The 24156-nt window shown below is 31.5% G+C and overlaps 2 protein-coding genes across 2 annotated transcripts; both read left to right on the top strand.

The window, feature by feature from the left end:
- Positions 1-1923, top strand: LOC126734293 (uncharacterized). The gene has a single exon (XM_050437853.1). It carries the CDS (start codon positions 1-3, stop codon positions 1921-1923), a length of 1923 nt encoding a protein of 640 aa, XP_050293810.1.
- A 1088-nt stretch (positions 1924-3011) lies between these two features.
- On the top strand, positions 3012-4082 carry LOC126734292 (uncharacterized protein K02A2.6-like). The gene has a single exon (XM_050437852.1). The coding sequence runs from the start codon at positions 3012-3014 to the stop codon at positions 4080-4082; it is 1071 nt and encodes a 356-aa protein (XP_050293809.1).
- Positions 4083-24156: the final 20074 nt, after the last annotated feature.

The following is a 24156-nucleotide window of genomic DNA, read 5'->3' as shown; positions in this document are numbered from 1 at the left end:
ATGTCATCTTTTCTCGGAAATTTAAGTACGTTTGATCCGGAAAAGTCGGATTACGCGATATTTTCCGAGCGGCTAAAACAGTTTTTCGTGGCAAATGGTATAACGGAGGACGATAAAATGCGTGCGACTCTTCTAAATACATTAAACGAAGATTGTTACGTGTTGTTAAGAAATTTGTGTGTACCAAAAACGCCACCGGAAGTGAAATTCCAGGATTTGGATAAATTGTTATTAAAGCATTTTGCTCCAGTGCGGTCCTATTTTTCGGAGAGAAGTAAATTTTACTCTGCTCAAAGAGAGCCCGGTGAAAAAGTGTGTGATTGGGCAGCTCGTGTGAAAAATTTAGTTAGTAATTGCGGATTTGAGGCTACAATAACTCTCAGTACGCTAATGAGAGATATTTTTGCGATCGGTATTAATGACGTGCGCTTTTCCGATCGTTTGTTTGAAGAAAATGCCATCAGTAGGGACTGTACGTTTCAGTTTATGGAAAAAATTGCTTTGGCAAAGGAGTCTGCGGTCGCTGATCATGAAAAGCGCGCATCCAAGGAGTCTCAGGCCTCGATTAAAACAGAACTAGAGGAAATATATTATAATCAAAATCCAGGTACTTCTCGTCAAAATCGGGGTAAGTCAAAATCTAAATATACTGTTAAAAGAGACCATCAAGAAAAACGGGCTCTACCAAAATGTTCGGTGTGTGGGCGTGCAAATCACGTTTTTTCTAACTGTGCTTATCGTAGCTGTTTCTGTCACAAATGTGGAATCAAAGGCCATTTGGCACCTATGTGCAAGAAGCTATCAGGTCATAATTTTTTGCAAGAAAACCTTTTGCAAGACTCATCTGATGAGAATGACGAGATGTGCTTTAACATTAAGAGTAATTCTTCATCATATTATAATAAGTTGCGTTATAATTCTAAAGGTAACGAAAGGCCTATAATTATTAAGCTATTAATTGACGGTTTACAATTTGATTTTGAAATTGATTCTGGATTTGCTCATGCGGCTATTTCTGAAAATTTGTATAAACATTATTTTACAAAATATGATTTGATTCGTAATGATCTGTCTCTTAAAGATTATGTGGGTGTATCATTTAACCCCTTAGGTTATCTTAACCTAAATATTATCTATGACGACAACAATTACATTTTAAAAACATATGTCATTAAAAATGGAGGACCTCCATTAATAGGGCGTAACGGCTTAAAAATGTTGAACATTGGTTTATGTAAAATAGATAGTAACAATAGTAATAGGTTGTTATACGTAAATTCGGAGACCAAGCTTCAATATTTATTAAAACATTTTGGTCAAATTTTTGATGGTACTCTGGGCACTTTCAACAAGTTTAAAGTAACCCTTAAGTTAAAGGAAAATGCTATTCCGCGATTTTTTAAACCACGTCCTGTTCCAATCGCGCTTAAGCCAAAAATTGACGAAGAATTAGATCGTTTAATTAAAAATAAGGTATTAATTCCGACAGAATTTTCTAAATGGGCCACCCCTATTGTTCCCATATTGAAGAAAAATGGTGGTCTAAGAATTTGTGGAGATTTTAAGGTAACCTTGAATCCACAACTGGAATTTCAACAGTTTCCGCTTCCGCGAATAGAATATTTATTTAGTCGGCTGGAAGGGGGTTTAAAATTTTCAAAAATCGATTTGTCAGAGGCATACCAGCAAATTCTTCTGGATGAAAATTCTACAGAGTTGGTGACAATCTCTACACATAGAGGTTTATTTTCTTATCAGAGGCTACCCTTTGGCATTCATTGTGCACCCTCCATATTTCAAGTTATTATGGAACAACTATTTAACGGTATACCGGGCGTTATAGCGTTTCTTGATGATATTTTAATAACGGGAAAAAATGACCTTGAACATTTAGAGAGGTTAGAACGGGTTTTACAAAATTAAGTGAATGCGGCCTTAAAGTAAAAAAAAACAAATGCAGCTTTATGCAAGACTCCTTGACGTACATGGGCCATCGAATCGATAAATTTGGGCTACATAAAACCCAAGAAAGAGTAGAAGCCGTCATTAAAACTAAAAATCCTTCAAATATTACAGAACTGAAATCATTTTTAGGGAGGGTAAATTATTATGTTAAATTTTTACCAAATGCATCAACAATACTCTTCCCCTTATATAATTTGTTAAAAAAAAACGTTCCTTGGGAATGGAGTACAGAATGTCAAAATAGTTTTTCTAAAATCAAGGAAATGTTAATTTCTCCATCGGTTCTGGCTCATTTTGATCCCAAAATACCCATTAGACTCTTGGTGGATGCTAGCAGTGTAGGGCTTGGAGCGATTATTAGTCATTTTTATCCAGACGGTTCTGAGAGGCCAATCGCTTTTGCTTCCAGATTATTAAGTAAAAGCGAATTAGGTTTTTCACAAATTGAGAAAGAGGCTCTAGCTATCATTTTTGGAGTAAAAAAATTTTTTCAATTTTTGTATGGGACAAAATTTACCTTGTATACCGATCACAAGCCTCTTTTAGCCATTTTTGGAGATAAAAAGGGGCTACCGGTTTTTGCAGCTAATCGCCTACAAAGGTGGGCGTATATTTTATCATCATTTAACTTTGAAATTAAATACGTCAACACAAAAAAGAATTACTCGGATTTTTTATCTCGACTAGGAACTAGTGTTGAAAATATTCACTATTATTATAATAGTAGTTCCATTGTGTTTTCATCAAGTGACAATGATAAAGTGTCATATTTAAATTATATTCAAAATTCCGATTTTCCAGTAAATTTTTTGAAAATCAAAGAGCAAACTGGTAAAGATCCAATCCTTAGCAAAGTTTTTTTTTATGTTAAAAATGGCTGGCCTAAAACTTGTCCTTCTGTAGACCTTAAGCCATTTTTTATAAGAAAAAACGAAATATCTATTGAACACGGTTGTTTAATGTGGGGTTATCGTTTAATTATACCTTCAAGTTTTCAAACGAGTATTTTGGAAGAGCTACACTTAACCCACATTGGCATTGTCAAAATGAAGGCTTTGGCTCGCTCATACGTATGGTGGCCAAAAATCGACGAGGCTATAGAAAATATTGCTCGGCGATGTAAAATTTGTTCAATGTATGCGGATAAGTCACCTAAGCCTTCTTTGATAATGTGGGATTGCCCTAAAAATGCCTGGACTCGTTTGCATGTAGATTTTTTTGGCCCATTGTTTAATAAAACATTTTTAGTTGTTGAAGACGCCACATCCAAATGGTTGGAATGCTTTATTGTGCAAAATATGTCTTCTTCTAAAACAATACAAATTCTAAGAAAGTTATTTTCTCAGTTTGGATTGCCCAAAGAAATAGCTACAGATAATGCACAAACTTTTATGTCTGTTGAATTTAGTTCTTTTCTAGAGAGTTTGGGTATTATCCACAAGACGGGTGCTCCTTTTCATCCAGAGACTAATGGATTGGCGGAGTCCGGTGTTAAAATTTTAAAAAGAGCGCTTATTAAAGGTTACAAAGATCATAAAACTGATCTGCAACTTATTTTAGATACGTTTCTTTTTCAATATCGCAATACGCCTCAAACAACCACTCAAGAATGTCCATCCAAAATTATTTTTGGTCGCTCTTTACGCACTAGATTTGACTTATTGCTTCCTTCCACCGAAAATGTAGTTAAAATTAAACAGCATAAAATGGAGAAAAATTTTAAAAAGGTTCGAGACATATCATTTTGTATTGGAGAAAAAGTGTGGGCTCAAGATTATCGTACAAATGCAGACAAAAGTAGGTGGTGTCAAGGGGTTGTTCAAGATATTCTTGGTCGAAGAACTTACGTAATAGAGGTAGATGATGGAATAAAATGGAAGAGGCACCTCAGCCAGTTAAAAAAAAATTATGTAACATTTCAGCCTGAACATAATAAGACAAATACAACCATAATTCCAAGATCTACCTCGATTGATAATAATAGTTTTAGCTCTAGTGAAGATGAAGTGGTGGTTTTATCAGATAGTGATAAATCTGATTTAGAAAGTGATTCGGGTACACGTGTGTTGCGTAGACGTAGCAAAATTAAAATGCCGGATCGTTTGCAAGTGTCTTAGTTTAGAAGACAGTTAGGTTAGATGTTTGACTGGTTGATTTTTTTTTTTTTTTTTTTTTTTTTTTTTTGTTATTGGGGGAGGGTGTTCCATATCCGTTGTTTATTTACATTACACCGCATAGCTGTATTATTATTTGTTACCTTTTTTTTGCCGGCTCGAAACCGACGGCATTTATTGTATCTCCCGGGCAGTCGAAAATATACTCTCATAAATTAAGGTTGTGTATTATTTCAAATTAAATACATACACATCATAAATTTTGGATTCTGCACGGACCAGTGGCGGCAATTTTGACTGGAGACTACGCCATTTGTGGTAAAAGTGGCTTCATCGCTAAAAAGGATTTCATCTAGAAAGTTTCTGTTGTTTAAATATTCTCCCTGAAGCCAATAGCAAAACTCTAATCTTCTTGCCTGGTCACCATCCTTTAAGGTGCGCAAAAATTTTGGCTTAAATGCTTTTATGTTATTTTTTTGCAAACATCTTCTTATACTTTCTCTGGGGATGTTAAGGACCAAACTAGCCGTTCTGACACTACTTCGAGGATTGCCGTTAAAATATTCCAAAATGTAATTTTCATTTCTTCTGAGCCCACGCCGTCCATTATGTCTATTTTAAGTAGATTTTTCGAAACAGATCCTGTTTCATTGAAAATTTTATTAACTGATTGCACAGTACTTAGACTTACTGGTCTATCAGGATGCCTAATATTAAATTCTCTGGCAGCTTCTCTCATCGAACGCGTGTTACCACCAACAAGACGAACAATTTCAATTTTTTCTCTTAAATTTAAATTTTCCATGATTACTAATACTATCTAAACACGTTCTATTACCACTTTTGACAGTTAGATGTTAAATGTGACAATTTGGCCCTTAAAAAGTGACATTAGTAGGCCTTGGAATTTGCATAGCAGAATTTTTTTTTGTTATAATGATGCAGTTTTTCTGGACCTAACATTTAAAAAAAACCCGAGCAAAATCGCACCAAAAATAAACTTTTTGTCAGGGTGACCCGAAAACAAATGGGTCATACTGTAGAATAATAGAATAACAGAATATAATAATAGAATACCAACTATAATAGTAGAGATCCAACTATTATAGAGTTATGAGCCTGCGATGAGGTGTAAAAAGAATGAGGGGCCTGTCTGATATTAGAAGTAGAGATAACTCGTGCCCAACTTCTCAGTTCTAGGACCTGAGTATCAAAAGTATGAAAAAAGAGAGACTCTCACCTTATTATGTAAGAATTAAGAGGGAATAGGGATAATTCTTGAACCAATTCTTTAATCTTCTTAATCAATCAATTTTTCTTCTACCAATGATTCTTCTTCCGTTTACCTTTCCTTGCATAATTAGTCTAAGCATCTCATAACGCTGTTCTTTCATTATATGTCCTAGATTTGTGATTTTCTTGATTTTATATTGTTTATCCATTTCTCTCAAGATTTTTTAATGTTTGTTTTTCTTGTTGTCCATGATATCCTAAGAGTCCTTCTGTAATGCCACATTTCGAAAAACTGCAGTTTGTTTATGTGTTGGTGTTTAAGCTAAGGTATTCAAAACAAATTAATGTTCTCACTTCTAGTTCTATTGTAAAGTCTCCAGAATAAAGGGGTTATTTTTAGTTTTACAACCGTATTCCTTACTGTTTATATTCCAGTTTTTATTTTTTAAGTCACTATTTTTTGTATTCAAAAATTAATTTACTGAATCAATTGATTTCTGGGCGTTATGCATTGTCCACTATTATTTGTGCACGTTGATTCCAGTAAAGATTTGTTATTATTTCTAATGTTTTTTGTTTAAAGAATTTTGGCTAGTTCCTTATGTCTTATCTCATTAAAGGCTTTTTTGAAGTCAACATAATAGATATGCATACCCATATTTATATTCACACTTCTGTGCTGCACATTTAGTACAAGCAACGCCTTTCTGGTACCTAGTCCGTTTCTGAATACAAATTGAGAGTCATCTATTAAAAATACATACTTTTAAAGATGCAAGCCTTGATTCCCTGACTTATTAAGAATGTTGTTCATATGTTCCGTTTTGTATACTTGGATAATTAAATGTAGTAGTATATCCAAGGATCTGAGTCTACTGCTTTCCCATTTTTGCTATTTGTTGCGACCGTTTTTAATTTTGTTTTAAATATTTTTAAAAACTCCATTTCAGTTTTTACTTGTGTTGTGCTTTTGTCTCTAAACAGCTCATTCATATATTCTGTTCATTTTCTTAGTTTAGTAATAATCAATTGGACGGGGTTCAGGTCATTTGCTTACAGAGAAAAGAATGATCTGTTACCACATTACTTATACACCTTTAATACCCATAAAAATTGAAATAATTTAAATATTACCTATAGATAAAAAAACAAATTTGAAATATAAATTTGTTTGCTTTTAAAAATAAAAAATCTTAAAAAAGTAAAAATTAGTTTAAGTTAAATTAGGATTGAAGAAAAAGTCCATTCTTATAGTGGAGTTATGAGACGGGCCAAATAAAAAAAAGTCTCTGTTTACTGGCTTTATTCCTAATTATACTTAAATTTAAAAAGTAGTCAATGCATTTGAAACATTAAAGTTCAAAGAGTTATAGTGCCATAGTGAACATTACTACCATACATGAACATTTAATTTGAATATAGACTAATAAATATCACTACACATTTGTTAAACATTACTATATGAATCATATGGATCGTTAATCGGGTCCCAGCTAAGCAAATATTTTCTGTGTCATAAAATTTAACTTTAAACGTCTGATGGTGAACATCTTAATATATTCCAACACTTTTTGAATTTAAGTAAAATTTATTTTACTTACCGTAAGTTAGATTTCCATACATATATAAATTCAAGTTCATAAAAAAGGTAAGCTCATATCAATTTATTTCAAATTATTTCTTGTTAAATTTATTAAGATAAAATTACATAGTTTGATATGTAATTTTATACAGTAACTTGAAGTAGCTCTAAAATTGCAGGTATTGAGAATTCTACGAAATTATCATTATCCTCTAATCGGTTAGACATTAGGAATTATATTATATTACATTATACATAAAGCAGAATATATAAAGAAATAATGCACTAAGTGTTCAAAAAAAATGTTGTCGGATATATAGGAGTGACAGTATATTTTTTAGAAACATTTATCATCTCTTAATCGATTTTCAAAATTTAAAAACATCTAATGCCTATTTTTGGACTATATTTATAAAATATTATTTAATATCTTTTAGGTTATTTAAATAGTGATGTATAATTAAATTATTAAGCTCATATTTCCCAGTACTTTACTCTGAAACTGGATCTATTCATGTCACTGTTTCAAATATTTCAATATTAACAAATTAAACCTGACCACCCTAAATATGAGATGGTTAATTTGGATTGTATCCAAGAGTGAAAACCAAGCCTCTGAGTTATAACACTATACAGAGTGTCTCTTCGCCCTATCCATTTATCTGGAAACTCGTCGTCTGAAATATAGTTCCAGCAAGACGGAGCTCCTCCTTACTATGTTCTTCCCGTTCGGCAATGGCTAGACGACGAGTTTCCAGATAAATGGATAGGGCGAAGGGGGCCTATAAAATGGCCTGCTAGATCTCCTGATATAACGCCGTTAGACTTTTTTCTATGGGGTCATTTGAAGTCTATTGTGTTTACTCCCCAACCTGAAAGTTTGGATGAACTTCGTCAACGCGTCATCGACAGCTGCCATGATATCCCACAAAATGTTTTTGAAAATGTCCGTCAGGAATTTGAACATCACCTATATCATTGTTTGGTCAAAAACGGGCAACATTTTGAACACTTATTGATATAAAAACTGATGTTTTCATGTTTTTGTTTTCAATCTGAACAAATTAAGATAAACAAAGATTTCTCTAATTTTCTCGAAAACGAATCGACCGATTTAAAAAATCAAACGTCAAAATAAAAGACTTCGAAAGACCTTTTAAACAAGCTATTACTCGATACCCCTTGCCATTAAAAATTTTTAAGGGGATGATCCTGGGGGGCAGAGGGTGAAAAGGGGTGAAGTAATTTTAGGTTAGAAAGTTGTCCCCCTTGACAAACCTTTTGACGTATTTCGGCGCTTTTTCTTTTTTAAACAGTGGTTTTTGATAAATCCGTAGTGGGAAGTTTTCAAATGAACACCCTGTGTAATAAATGAATACCTAAGTAAGCCATGTACATACATATATATCAACTAAATAAATCATAAATCATCGTAAAAGCAGCTTCATTTTATATAAAATGTTTTTATTCATTGCAATGTCCTGAGTGCTATAAAGACTAATTTGTCTACAGTGTAACATTAAAATAAGATTGCTATTTACAATATTTCCGGTGAATATGTATTTTGTTGAGTATTCACAAATAGCCCTTCGGGAATTATTAATTGTTAACCTAGTATGAAAACGGTAGTAATTTAGGTAAAGCAACATTTACTAAAAAGGTTGGTAAATAGCGCTTTTAGTCAGTAAAATATGTTCAATCAAAATTTATTACTATTATCTTAAGTTACAAAAAAAATTAAGTTTAATGTATTTTTTTTAAAAAACACTATTAACTGAGTTTTTTCTTATATAAGGGAAACATTAAAATCATTATATACCAAACGCTATTTCAAATCTTATAAATCAAACATTCAAAAATACATTATTAATACATACCAAAATTTAATAATATTTGATATTAAACAGCAGTTTGGCCCAGATTTAATTAAAGGAAAAATAAGTTATTTATCCGATAATAAAGTTTAGCAGGCTTATATAATTATTAAAATTTTGACAGGCTGTATATGGATTCTTGCGCCTGGAAATTTAGCAGAAGCAAATGAAAATTTCGACAGTAGAAAATAGCCATTGCAAAAATAAACTATTTTTACGTTTTCTTTGATAATTAAAAAACATTTAATTAAGACATAATATATTTAGCGTACATGTATAAATATTTAAGACTAGGTTACTGCTAAAAGTTATGCGTAATATTTTTTTTAATATAAAGTTTGTGTAGTTATTACAAAATGCTAATTCTTTTTATAGAATCGTCAATATAGTTTTAAAATGTATTCATTTATGTGATTCGTTAACATATTTTTTAAAAGAATTACTTATTTACTATTCAGTTTTTTAATTCCACTTCAACCACAAGTTCGTATTTTTTAAAAATTAAAAAAAAAATTCCATATCAGCTACTTTTTCCAGTGACATAATTGACATAATTGAACAGGAGTGATATTTAACGACACGTATTTCTGCTTCTTTGCTTTATTAAACTAAAGCAAAAAAAAAGAAAAATATAGAAGGAATTGCAAATAGAACAAAACAAAACAATTTTTGTATTCAGGTACCTACGATTTAGGAAAAAATCTTGTATATGCATATCACGGGTAGCTTTTGAAGCATTTAATAGCATATATTATATGAATTTAAATTAAAAAGAAATATTATTAATTGAAAAAATGCAAGAGGATACTTTGCAAGTAGGGAAGAAGAAAATATAAATATTAAACTTGCTCGGAAGAAGCACACAAGCCGAAATATTTTGTTCCTTGGATAGGAAAATAATTTGCTACATTTTCGCCTCAAGTTGGTTTGATTGTTCTCGAGAAGCCAGTACTTTTCGGAAGTTCTTAATACATTAAGTTATTGATTTCTCTCAGAACATTTGCACGTGCATTTAAAATTAACATACTTATCTTGTAGTCAGGTATGTAACAGGTAGCCAATAAGTTAAACATAGTAGCTTTAAATGTACTATCTATAACCTTAGTGTCTAATGATATATGATTAAGAAAACCCAAATTATAATAATTTAAAAAATAAAATAATAAAGAAAATGAAAAAAATTATATTAAAAAACAAATATCATATTTCGTATTTTTTGAATCCTAGGTCTCTATGTTGTCAATTAGTGAAAGTTATTTTTAAAATGGCTGGCTTTTTTTCGACTAGGTAGATTTCTAGAAAAATTACTCCTAAAACTAAATAATTATAAGCTTTTAATCTAACGAATGATTATGCCTATTTAGAAGCAAAGAAATTTCTGGGTAATTATGATAAGCAAAGTTAGAATACCTACTTAGTTATCTTGAATCAATTTATTATTTACTAGTTGGTCAGATTAACTAGTCAGTGAATAGGATTGTTTATGTATTTATACATTAAGAGTTTTTTCTGGCTAATAAATATAATTTACTCACACTATGATTGAGGAACTTTAGACGTTAGTCCAGTTCCTGTTACAGCGGACAAAAAAATAATACAGTACTTTACGTACGTACCTTATCGTGTGTATTAACTTGGAGTCTAATTATTGCCGAAAAAACATCCAATAAGTAAGGCATATGTTGTTCGTTTTCCACAACCTCTTCAATTTTGTTTGGTACATATGGAAGTATACTCGTAACTAAACATCGGGCTTGTAGATATACAGATCGTGTTTTCGTTCGTTACTTATAGGAAACCGCATAGAGGCGAAATTTTACAACGCCGCGAGTGTACGAGTGCCTGCGACAGAGCACCGCCTCGGCCGGCCCGAGGACGGGATTAGTAAACATCTGACTTTCGTGGGAGCTGCGTCGTTTGGTGACAAAATGTCCCAAATATTACGCGAAAATCCAGGCATTTTTTAAATATTTATTCTAATGCGGGTTTTACAGGCATGACAATGTATAAAACCCGCATAGAATTGTAATCTTAAAATGTTTAATACGCTGTTTTGCATAATGAAAATTAAAACTCCTCTAAATTTGTGGACCTACTAAATTCATGCTTGTAAATGGTCTGCTTAAGGTAACCCCACAGATAAAAGTCATTTGGAGACAAATCTGGAGATCTAGAAGGCCATTTAATATCGCCAGTCCCACTAATAAGGCGGTTAGGAAAAGTATTTGTTAAAAATTCTTTTACCCTAGCCGCGTTATGAGCAGGACAGCTATCTTGCTGAAAATAAACCGATCCCAGGTCTACATCAGGTAGGATTTGAATGGCAGGAAGAACTTGGTTTTACAGCAACTCAAGGTACTTTTGGGCGTTTAAAGTGCCATCAATAAAATATAGCCCTATAACATTGTCGCCCAAAATACCTGTCCAAACATTCAATTTCTAAGGATACTGGGTACAAAAATGAAAACTTCTGTGCTCGTTTTCCTGAGACTAATAACAAACAATGGAAGGATTGTGTTTGCCATGTAATGAAAAAGAAGATTAATCAGAAAACAAAATATTTTTTAAAAAATATTCGTTTTCATTTGCTTTTTTCATCATGGTTTCACAAAATTCCATTCTTCGCCACTGGTCTTCAGGAAATATTTCCTGAGTTTTTGAATACTTGAAACATTTGTACCCATATTTTTTCCAGATACGAGCAACAGTTTTATTGCTCATTCCCAGTTCCTCTCCAACACTTCTAGTGGACCGTGTCGAATCAAGTTCTAGGGTACTGCAAACCATTTCTTCCCGCCGTTCTATATCCTGGACCACTTTAACAGGTGGTTCTTGACGTTTTGTGTGGCATTTTTTACAATCTTGAAGACAAAAAGATGTCTCAAAATTTGTAACCACATTTAAAACCGTTTTTGCACTAGGAATCGGTCTATTCTCAAATGTCACAGAAAACAAATCTCTTTATTGTACTGTCGAAGTGCCTCCATAAAACCATTTAATTAGTTGAACTCCTTCGGAAGGGGTATAAACAGCCATAGTGAAAAAAAACACGAAAATAACGCTCAAAAATTATTAATGCAACGTGCAGTAACACAGCAAAGTGAGGTCTGCTGACTCCCGGTTCAAAAAATAAAAACGAAAAATTCCGCCGCCTAAAAGCCACAACCAAGCGGTGTTGCCATTATTTTGGGTAATACGTAGCTCACGATAACACGATCTATATGTAGACACTGTACTTATACTTTGGTCTCTGTTGTTCTAGGTCGAAAAGTTGTGCATAGTGTTCTGTATACTATACACAGGATGCTATATGCGTGATATACCAATGAACACCTTTTGGCAAGCGAACAAAAATTCGTTTTCATCTTCGTCTTAGTCTAACAGTATAATCTAATCAAGAAGAAAGTTAATTCGTATAAAATATCATATTTACAAGAAATTAGAAATCTTAGATCTATAGCTATTTTGCCAGCAGTTTCGAAAATCTTGGAAAAGCATATATTGAACTAGAATTTTAATTCCATTAGTTCGGGTTTAGAAAAAACTTTAGCACTAGTACATACCTGGTCAACCGGATAGATGATGTAAAATTTAGCCAAGAAAAGAATGAAATTACCTGCCTTATTAGGTTTGGGTGACGATGTTACGTAATTCCAAATTCATTCAAGTCATCGCTTGTATATCTGATGCAATTTTTGCTTTCTCATTGATGAACAAAATAGGCCGATTAAAGTTCATAGTTCAAAATATCTAACTAAACAAATTGAGTTGAGGGTTGTGGTTTACATAGTAAATCGTAGGAAACGGATGGTTCCTGTGTAGGTTTACATACTTTGGCTGTGAGCACCAGTTTAGTAATTAAATCAAAGAAATTACAAAATATAAATCAGGTTGATCTAGTTACACCCTTTAGTTCATAGCAAGCATGATCATATCTGGTTCAAAAGTTCGCTAAATTAATTAAATTACACTCGACAAAGCAGAGGTGTGGGCGTAAACTAAGGAGGTATTAATTTAATGAATATAACGTGAACAAAAGATAATAAAGCTAATAAAAATGAACACTATTTATTAACTTAAAACTAGGTACTTAGCTGATGTTAAAAGCTGATATGGGGTTGTAGCTATGTATCCAACAGTAGTGTAGTCCAGTCACTACAGGGGCAATATGTCAGAATCAGTACGATAGCTAACGCAGTGGTGAGAAATCAAAAGACTCCAAGGTTCAACTCAACTACCAGACAAGCGAGTCACATCAGTTATCTATCTCCGAATACAAGAAAATAAAACTGTTACCCAAAGAGTAAACTGGAGTCTAGGATTTTTCCAACAAAACCAAGAAATCAAGCCAAACAAAAATAACGAAAAACTAAAAGTGGAAACCAAAAACTGAAAACTAAAAGTCCTAAAGAAATAACCTCTATTAAATTAGGATCAAGTAGTAATCGTAGGTCTTACCTCACAAACCAATAAGGGTTAACAAAAACGTGCTACCAAGGTATGTGATGCTGTTGGATTAATATTAAAGAAACCCTAATTGTTCTAAAATCTTCTTTCGGACGAAATTACGGTGCAACTATACTGAAGTTTCAAATATAGTTGAAATACTTTCATCCCCTATAAAGGACTAAATTTTTAAAAATTCTGGGGACATATGTGGTTACAATTACAACCTCCAATGAATTAAAAACGTTCTAGAATCTTTTTGATCGCCAAAACCTTACATGAAATGCTCAAGTAAATAAAAGCTAAATGACTGAATAAACATGAGATAGGAATGAATTCATGACAGAAAAATTAAAAATGGCGTAACGGCGACATCCGCAATCGGCCTTAGGTTGAGACCCATTAATCAACTGTTACTTCGGCCGTCAATCCAAAAAAATAAACAATGACCATAGTTGTTTATTTTTATATAACAAATCCTTTTAAGGAAAACTACGGTTTCCATTCGGAAAATAAAAAAGATTTCGCTTTACTTGGATGTTAACAAAAGAGCATAGCTATCCATGGCCTATCCCTGGTAATTTTTCTTATTTTAACAGCACCAAATTTTTAGCTAGTTTTCAAGGATTCCAGAAATCAACCATGATCTGCCAATTGATCTCTCAGATAAGAAATATTCAAAAAGCAAGATGAGAAAATCAACTAACAATCGACAACAAAAATCAGACCTAAAAAATTCAAGAAAATGAAGGACAGGGTACACACATATACATGCAAGAAAAATAACCGGAGCAGGATGTAGCATTTTTGGTCTATTTCTAATTACCAATAAAAACAAATTATACTATTAAAAAAACTCTAATGAATATATTATACTAGAAGAAATTATTTTACACTTGTAGTGCCAGAAATTAATAAATTTTTTTAGTACCCTGATTTAATTTTATGATAAATTTTAAATATGACGTTCTTAATAATTCAGACCATAACAGCCTTTGTTTATTAGGTTTCAGCAAAGCATTTGACGCTTTATATCACAAAATGTTGTCAGCCAAGTTGCACTATTATGATTTTTCTAAAGATGGTGGCAAGTTTTTAAAATCATTTAGTTGGACAAACGTAGAGTGTTCTTGCTAATAATGGACCGAACAAAATTAAATCCAGCCACCTAGTAGTGATCGCTGGGGTCTTGCAAAAGTCAATCTTACGGCAACTGTTATTCTCGTTGTATGTTATCGACATGGAAAAAACCGTAGTTACTTCTAAATTGCTACAATTTGCAGATGACTCGCAACTATATCGATACCTGGTTTAATTTTTATCAAATTAAAAAAATTAAAAACAGATAGATGTAGATTTTAATAATAATAATCTTTATGCGCAAAGTAAAAACCTAAAACTTAATGCTGCAAAGTCATGTGTAGTGGGGAAAATAAAAATCAAATAGCTAAAAATAATTATAGTTATAACACACCACATAATAAACGATGGTCTGTCGTGACGAAGGCAAATAATTTAGGTATTTTCTTTAATACTACTAGGCTTACGTTTGAAGCACACGTTAAAAAAAAACTTGGTCTGGCACATCATAGATCAAAGCAGTTATCATCTAAAGAACAAGTTGCGTTCAAAAACAGAATACTATATATGCAACACGCTAGTCTTATCGCTATTTTATTGCAACAAAAATGTGGAACAATATCACCAACGAAGTAAAATCTTATCACAACGGAAATTCTCACAATATGTTAAAAATAAGCTGACTGCAGATTCTTCTCTCTTTTTTTTATATTTCTTTCTTATATAATTATTATTGTATTGAAGATTTATTTGAACTTCTACAGAGTTATGAATTATTTATGTTATAATCGCGAACTTGGCCTCTATTTTTACGTTATAAATTAAAATCAATATCTGTTATTTTAAGATGTATAGTTTAAGCAAATTGTAATTAAAATGTATTTGATTTGATTTGGTTATCTCTTATGTTTTTGGAAAGAACAGCATGCTGGAGCTTACTGATGAGATTTTGCGCGACCTATTGTTTTGCTATTTCATACTTAACTTGAGCTAGCTCCAAGGTTGTAAGAGGTTGATGGTCATTTAGCATCATAATTTTTGAGATGTAGGGTATCTACCTCTTTGGCTACGTCTTAAGAAGAAAATCTATAACAATGGTAATATTTCTTGAAAAAAATTAGTTTGTCTATAATGTTATATTTCTAAATTCCCTCTCTGATAGAAGGGCAAAAAAATACGCGATACCGATGATCTTACGTTTGCTAACATCGATGTCCCGCCTTTATTCTTGCACTACCTTTAGCTGGTTAGGTGAAATTTAGGATTCTTTATGCAGAAAAATAATTTGTAACCTTGTGTGTGCATTCTGGCGTACCATATGACTTTAAACCTAAGCTGTAGCCTTATCCATAGTAAATTGTATTTTTTCGTACCAAAATATTTTCATTTCACTTGTTAAATTTACACAACAATTATTTAATTCATACTTATAGATTTTCAACCATTAAGTGAATGTCATTAGCTTTAGAAATAGACCGTTATTAAGCCTTGAAGTGACGTAGTTTTGCTTTTGTATTGACAGTAACTTCACTTATTGCTGCTACATCAATGTGATTTTTGCTTTTAACCGTTATGCCAAAAGTTGCTCATAGTGCCTTAAAATAATATACTTTTGTAGGTACTAATTTCAAGTCCCTTATTTAAATTGGTGTTAGTTGGACCAGATTAGTTTATCATTTTCTCTGTAGTTGTACTCTAGAAGTTTTTTTCTGTTAATTTTTTGGTGGTTGTAGTAGCCAATTCAATACGCCATTTTCCTAGATAAAAAATCGCTAAAATAATTTTCTTATATCTAATATTCTTTCAACTGGTTAGCAAAGTTTATTGATTAGAATGCGAAGTTGTATCTCAGTTTATTACAAAATAGCATTTTCTTTCTCCTCTGTGCATTTCCAATAGTATTTTATTGAAACAACTAACTTTAATTGCATAAAATCTGACTGAATTAGGAAGCCAATAACCACTGCAAGGTAAGTACTAATATATTATGATTGCTAATGAAAATATATCTCGTATACAATATTGATTTTATGCAGCGATGTGTAGACAAATCAGAATAATAATAATAATAATAATATATTATTATTAGTATCAACATATATATTTAAACTTATTACTAGAAAGACTATTAGTAAAATACCTTTAACTTAAGTAAATAAATTAACGGGTCAGTATGCTTTCTGCTTTCAGGCTGTCAACAGTTTTGAATATTTTCACATATTTTGCAATTATTAATAGTCGTAGCTTTGGCACTATTATATTTAGCTTGGCAATTAAATCTAGCATATATTTCACGGCAAAATAATGAAGAGGGACATGTTCATGACAGAATAATGAAGAAGGACATTTTAATTAAGGTAAAGGAAATTGGGTAGAAAAGGGTTTTTTAAATATTTAAAAATTGGGAAGCCTGGGGACCGCAAAAAAGTCCTCACTGAAATTTGTTACTGCACTTAATAAACATAAGGTTAATTTTAAGAAAGTAAAAATCAAATAACGATTTCTGTGAATAGTTAAAGTTTGCAGGTTACGTTTCCCCCGCGAATTAGTAATACAGATTTTTTTATATTATAAATGAATTTTTCCCTTCTTAAATTTCTGCTTGGGTTATCGGCACTAAAATGTAACAAAGAAAATAAGTCAAATAAATACGTCTATTACCTACATCTAAATTGAAATAATGTTTGTAACCAAAAAAGTTAACATGGGAGCCCTTAACCTGAAAAGCGACCCTTGAGACAGCGATATTTATGCTCCTTAGACACAGGTTTTTTGCGAGATGAATCCCCAGTTTATAGTTATGATGCAATATAGGATCCCCATAAAGACGGTGTGGGGTCCAAATTTTGTTTTATATGAGTCTACTGATAATATCGTTAATTTGAAATTGTCTTCTTTAACAGCGTTCTTCTTCTTTAAGAAAGTCTAAATTGTATTAAAAGGTAAAAAAATATGAGCTATGATTTATTTAAACAATATATAGATATATGTGTATAAATATGCATGTGTTGAAACACGCAGAATACTTACCAAAACTAAATTTATATTTTTTTCATATATTTTAATTAAAAATATGTACATATTAGAAATTTTAGATACAATTATACTATACTATATCTTTTTACTCTTTTTAATTCTAAACATTTTGCTCACACATTATAACACGAATTTTTAAAATTATTAAATATTCAAGCTCGTATCCACAGCTGTATTATAGTATTATAGTATCGCAGTAGAAAAATATCCAAAACACCGTTGAATCCTAATAAGGTAATAAATTTACTTATTTGTTATTGCTGACATTATCACATATAATGCTTAGTATACAACAAATCATTTTTTTGATTTTATAATAAAATTTAATTAATAAATCATTTTCATAACCAAATATTTTAGAATAGATAAATGACGGAATTTTATAATATAAAATCAAGCCCAATAGTTGATGTAATCATTAAGTTTTCTATAATTCCTTCGAACAGACTCTTTACCTTTAGGAGGGAATGAGTTGATCCGCATACAGTTAATCTCTGCTAATAGATGCATTAAAATTTCAGAGATTGGAGGGACACGAAGTCGATGGTCTCAGGTTATGTTTACTTTTTTAAAAACGATTAAACCTGTTTTGCTCTAAGGCATCATCAGATCTATAAGTACAAACCAACCCTAGTATAAAAAACAATAATGATTAGACACGAATTACAATGTTGAGATATGACTTCCCGGTAAACCTGTTCGTTTAGCACCACAAATATTTAAGTTAAAATAAAAAATAAATATACAAAAAAACAATATTGCTAACGTTTACATTCTATCCCGTTTCAAAACTAAATAAAATAAAAGTAAACAAAACAAGCAGAATGAGGTTAAATTGGTAATACCGAAATCACCGGGATTATCTACACATCGGCTTTTGCAAGTGATTTATTGGCTTCAAAACACTTTCCTTCCTTCCTGAAGAATGTAAAAATTTTTTTACGAGTGCCTTAAAGGAAAGAAGTTTGACTTATTAAAGAAGCTGAAGATCACAAGGCATCAAGGAGTACTGTCTTGTGTGAATGATGTTTTTACCTTTAAACCGCATTTAATTTTTTATCATGACCTGGATAGCACGTAAGTTTAGCGCTTGACTACGAACCCGATGGTCGCTGGTTCAATTCTCGACCAAGTAATATTTTACTTTTTATTTTTTGCTTTATAACCGTTCTCCCGTTCAACATAACCTCATTCTGCTTGTTTTGTTTACTTTTATTTTAGTTAGTTTTGAAACCGTATATAATGTAAACGTCAGCAATATTTTTTTTATATATTTTTTTTATTTTAACTTAAATGTATGCGGTGTTCAATGAATAGCTTTATCGGTAAGTCATATCTTAACATTCTAATTGGTGTCTATGCATTTTTTTTTTATACTAGGGCAGCTTTCTACTTTTAGATCTGATGATGTCTTAGGGCGAAACACGTGTAAAAGTTTTTTTTTCAAAAATAAACATGATATGAGACCATTGACTTTATGTCCCTCCAATCTCTGAATTTTTAATACAAGAGGTTTTTTTGAGAAAAATGGACTTTTTTTTGAATTCAATAGATGCATTGCCTCTGCTAGGAGATTAGTCTACCATTTCTCGTTCTAAGAGCATTTAATATAGGCTGTACAGAAATAAGTCAGGTGTATGACGTAACCATATTTTCCATCCATCAAAAGATTCTTAATATCATAATATACAGGGTTGAATTTTTAACTTGAATAAATTCAGTATTAGGCAGTCTATTTATTTGTTAAAAAAATTAGGAAACACGGGTCCTTTTATTTTTAGTTCGGCACATTTTTTTTGTCTCTTTTTAAAATCTACCCTATTTAAAGCTAGAAACCACCCCCCCCCCAACTTTTTTTTTTAAATATGAAGGTATGTTTTGTGATAGTTTATTGAAAAGGGAATAAAAGAAAGTATATATGAAATTCATTCTTGATATTACGAATCATATCTAGAGTTATTTGTCAAATATCGTATGCAAGTCGTTGCCTCAGTTCATCTAAGTTTTCTGGTTTTTTTACCTTTATTGAGACCCGAAAGGAAATAATCCAAAGGATTAAGGTCCGGCGATCTTGACGATCATTTAATGGTACCTATTCTTCCTATCCAGCGGTTTGGAAAAACTTGACTCAAATAGTGTCACACGCTTTAGCCGTAATGAGGTGGAGCACCATCCTGCTGAAACCTTATTCGATCATCATGAAGATCTGCTTCTGCTTGATGAGGAAATAAAGCAGACAAAGTTGGCATAAGCTCTTGTTGCAAAAAAAATTAAATATGTTGTGGCGTTAACTTTACAGTGTTATTATTTTGCCAAGAGTCTGCATACGGTAGCTCAGAATTATTAGAGGCTTGGGATTGTTCGAAGGTTCACTTATGATTGGCTATTAAAGAATCTAAACCTAATTATAACTATTAAATAAGAGGGCGCCACTTAGTTTTTTTGTACAAATGAAAGAAAACTAAGAAAAAGACTTGGTATATAGGTTTCAATTAACAATTAAATGACCCTGGATAAGGTAGATTTAAAGAGGCAAAAAAATCTCAACAATACAACCAAATTATATTTACATCAAAGATATGTACACACCTCATATTCTAATCTGATAAATATTAATAATTTGCTATAAATTAAAATATCAATAATGTTGATATGATTAAAATAAATTTGACAAAAGTAACATTTAAATTATGATTTCACTACTAGGCAGATTTCAGCACTTGAAAAATAAATTGCAATTATTAAAGTTTTTAGTATATCCTATTTGTATTACGCAGGGGAAGTTTATGAACCTTTTTACCTAAGGCATATCAGCCTTAACCGTGGTATATCTACTTAACTACCAAAAAGGGTACTGAAAAATACTGAACAAAAAATAACTAATATTACAGATAAGAAATTGACGTATTAAATTATGACATTGATTAAATATTTGTAACGTTAAATTGAAATAAAAGCTATATTAATAAAAATTTAAACAAGTGAGACAAATCTATGGTTAGTAATATTTAAATAAATGTAATAAACTGGCCTGTATATTCCTCCAAGAAATGAACGGCTAGCCTTCAAAACCGAGGCTGTGATTGTATGTCATTTGTAGTTTAGCTATCCGAACTGGGAATCTCTAATACTAGCTCTAACTCTGGCTCCAGCTTCACCGCTTTCAGCAATTTCCCGGGGAAATCAAAAGCCTGCAGCCATTAACAAATGAAGAAGAATAAAGAGGAAAACGGAAAAGTAAAACTCTCGCTAAGTTTCATTATCTATCCATCAAAATCTTGGGCATCCTGCACCAGAATTAATAAATAAACGGTTCCCCAAGGGAACAAGATTAAGGACCATAAATTATAAACCATATTGGCCACTCCTGCTTCACAAACTTCGGAAATAAAAAAACTGACCTTTTACGTGCGCTCCTACCTGCAACACGGAAACAAGTCCTCGAAAAATGGACGCAGTACCGACTAAATCAATAACGACCCCACCTGTCGCCTGAGCTGTCAATATCAGCCAATCAGAGAAGTGACGGACCGTCAACAGAAAGCATGGATAAATAAACCAGGAGAGTGATGCGTTACAGTAGTAATGTGTCATTGACAGTGTGAATTTAAAGAAATATGAATAAAGGAAGTTGACTGAAATTATTAATGTAATTATTGAAATTAATGAAATGTCAATGGAGCGTTAGTGAACACTAGGAATAGAGAAATAAAACGCTACAATGTAGTGCCATTTAAGTTAGCTGGAAGGTATATTGAATGGCCAATGACTTAGTCCCCAATTATGCCTGCCTAAACATTAAGTTTTTGCGGACGCTGATTGTGTGTTTCTCGTATCCAGGGAGGGTTTACTGTGAACTAATATCGACAGTTCTGTTTATTGACTTTACCATTGAGTGCAAAAGTATACTCATTTGTAAAAAGAATCTGATCCAAATTTGCTAAATGCTGATCTAGTGTATTGATCATCACTTCAGAAAACAACGGTATGGATCATCTTCTAGTAAATCTTGTACGTATTGCATTTTATAAAGACAAATTTGACATGATTTTACTAACTTTAATGCAGACGTATGGTTTGTGTTGCATTCTCTTGCAACCTGTCAAACAGGAGTATTAGGATTTTCTTGGAGAGTCAGAAAAATATTTAATTGCGTGTCTTCGTCCATTACTCGAGACTGCCTTACTCTTGGTATGTCTTTCATGTGGTATGTCACACTTCACGATAACAATTTTTAATTTTGCTGATGGTGCTTTATGAAATTGCTTAAGGATTAGGGTGTCTTTCGTGAACTAAAGCTGCTACTTCTGCTTGTGTACGCAATCTGTCTCCAAAGGCAATTATCATTAAAATTTCAATGTTTAGTCATTTAGTTAAATAACCCATTTATGCATGAAAATACTTCTTATTTAAAATAATAATTCAAACTGCCCATAATACTACAACAGATAAATTATTAGCTTCTGCCAAACTAAAAATAAAGTGACCATTGGAATGCGATACACAAGTAAAGAAAAAACCTTATCAATTACATTGTTCCCTTTTTATTTAGACATTTCGCGCAGGCAAAATCTGCTTGCTAAAATGGCAACAGTTTATTGTTTTTCTGGTTTTCTAGCTTACCAAAATGCAAAAATAAATAGTGCATCATATTCCTTTTTTATTCCCTTTCCAACGAGCTCACACACATTTCAAAAAAAAAAGTTGTGGGCGGTTTCTACCCTTAGAAAGAGGGTAAATCTAAAGACAAAAAAAAATGTGCCAAACTGAAAATAAAGGGAATCGTGTAAACTAGGCTAAACTAGTCTATGATCTAAACTACGCTTCTATTAATCTAAACTAGGCGCTCTAATACTAAATTTATTCCAGTTAAAAATTCCGCCCTGTATATTTCTAAAGTACGCGAAACGGCAAAACTACCGGCGTTCCCGCTATGTAAAGCTTCTTGAATAGACTTCTAACTAACACACTAAAAGCACCGTTCGATCTTGCTATACCCAGACGAAAAATATTCCCACGATTTTGTTTTTTTTTTATAAATTTTTATAAATATATATAAAAAAAATATCTTTAGGACTTAATAAGAGGCATCTTTTGGTACTAAGAGAATAATTGCAGATCTAAAAATAACATAGTTACAGATTTCTTATTTAATGGGTATTTCAAAATAAACGAAAAATTTGAGTTTAAAGTAACTAGAGTGATAATTTTTTTTCTAAGGGAATGAATGTTTTTTTTTATATTTAGACTTTAAACTCTATAATGCCTTCATCTTCCGCGTACGCTCACTCTCTTTACAATTACAAATTCTTGCTTTAGAAGATGTGCAGGTGCTATTTCATCTAATGTTTTTACGGAAGAAAACTCACCAATATCACCTTTTATCCAACCCTTATCGGTAAAGTCTATATCGTTACCCAGTCATTCTTGAACCGTAAAAATTTACAACTTAATTAATAATCAGTAAAAAATTTAAAATAAGTATTATAGATTTACCTGATAATACGCTCTTCGTAAATGCTGTTTTGCACATTTCTTCGTTGGAGGTAATAAGCTAGATTAAAGTTAGAATAAAACTAGACCTAAGAGTAATTGGCTTTATGATACATCATAGATGTATCATAGGTCGTTTGAACTTTTGACTTTTTTGACAAGCATTTTAATAGATGCTCTACGCCTGCTGAAACCCTATAAATAGGTTAGGTTTTAAAGATTCTTTAGAATACAATAAATTTAGCCCTTGAAACATTTATTCTTGCCCTTAAAATAATTATTAAGGGATTTTTCTGTAAAGTTGATAAATACCCTTTTTTACTTTTGTTAAAGAGAAATAAAGTCAAAAACTGTTTTTTATTACATCCACTAAAAAACAACTACTAATGTATTGTGAGAATGTTTCCTTGCCTTTGCGTTTTTTGCCAAACTATTTTATGTTAAAGTCGTTCTCCATCTGAAACATTTTTCTTCAATCATTTCTTTCAATCATTTTTCTCTTTAAACATTAAAAGTATTCTTTGAGTTCTTCAGGAGATTTGTCGGAGCATACAATTGCAATAAAAAGCTGCATTTGGTTTATAACCACTCTATCACTATATAACCATATTTTTTATCTTCCTTGATTGAAAGAGATACGATTTATGTAATACATGAGTAGAAACGTTATATTAATATTTTGAAAATATTTATCTAAAAAAAGATGATAAATCTTGAGGAACAAAAAGAAGGGACAATCAGATAACACTACTTATCTATAGAAGCTTAATTTATAATTAACGATATCTGGTTGTTCGAAAAGAATTTAAGTAGTCTTGATAATGCAAAAATTGTAAGTAAAGTAGAGTATGGAGTAAAAACAAAAAAAAACTGAAGTTTTGAGGATCTGATTTGTGAAAACCATTACAAATTCTAAAAGTAATAGAACAAAACCAGGCTTGACTACTGTATGTTTTATCTGTCTAATAGTAACTTACAGAATTTAAGTCAATTTAGAAAAGCACATTATAATTACCTACCTATAAAGTAATAGCGTAATGAATTTACTTGACTTATTTTCCTATTTTAACACTTAGCTTTAGTAACATATTTAGCTTTAGTATTTGTTTTTTAATTTTTACTTATTTTGCAATTACTTTTTAAAATCAAATTATTATTGAAAATAAGAAATATTAGAAAAAAAAATTATACTAACCAAATAATGCGTATAAATAATAGGCTTTCAGCAAGAAATCTTTACGCTGTTGATTACAAAATGTATAAACATAAATATTGTTTTAATTATATATTATTCTGTAATAATTATTTCATAAATGCATATACAAATTTTATA

The sequence above is a fragment of the Anthonomus grandis genome, chromosome 3, assembly GCF_022605725.1.
Source record: "Anthonomus grandis grandis chromosome 3, icAntGran1.3, whole genome shotgun sequence".
In the NCBI taxonomy this organism is placed as follows: Eukaryota; Metazoa; Arthropoda; class Insecta; order Coleoptera; family Curculionidae; genus Anthonomus; species Anthonomus grandis.
Note: the sequence above shows the minus strand (reverse complement) of the source record. Positions and strands in the feature narration are given on the sequence as shown.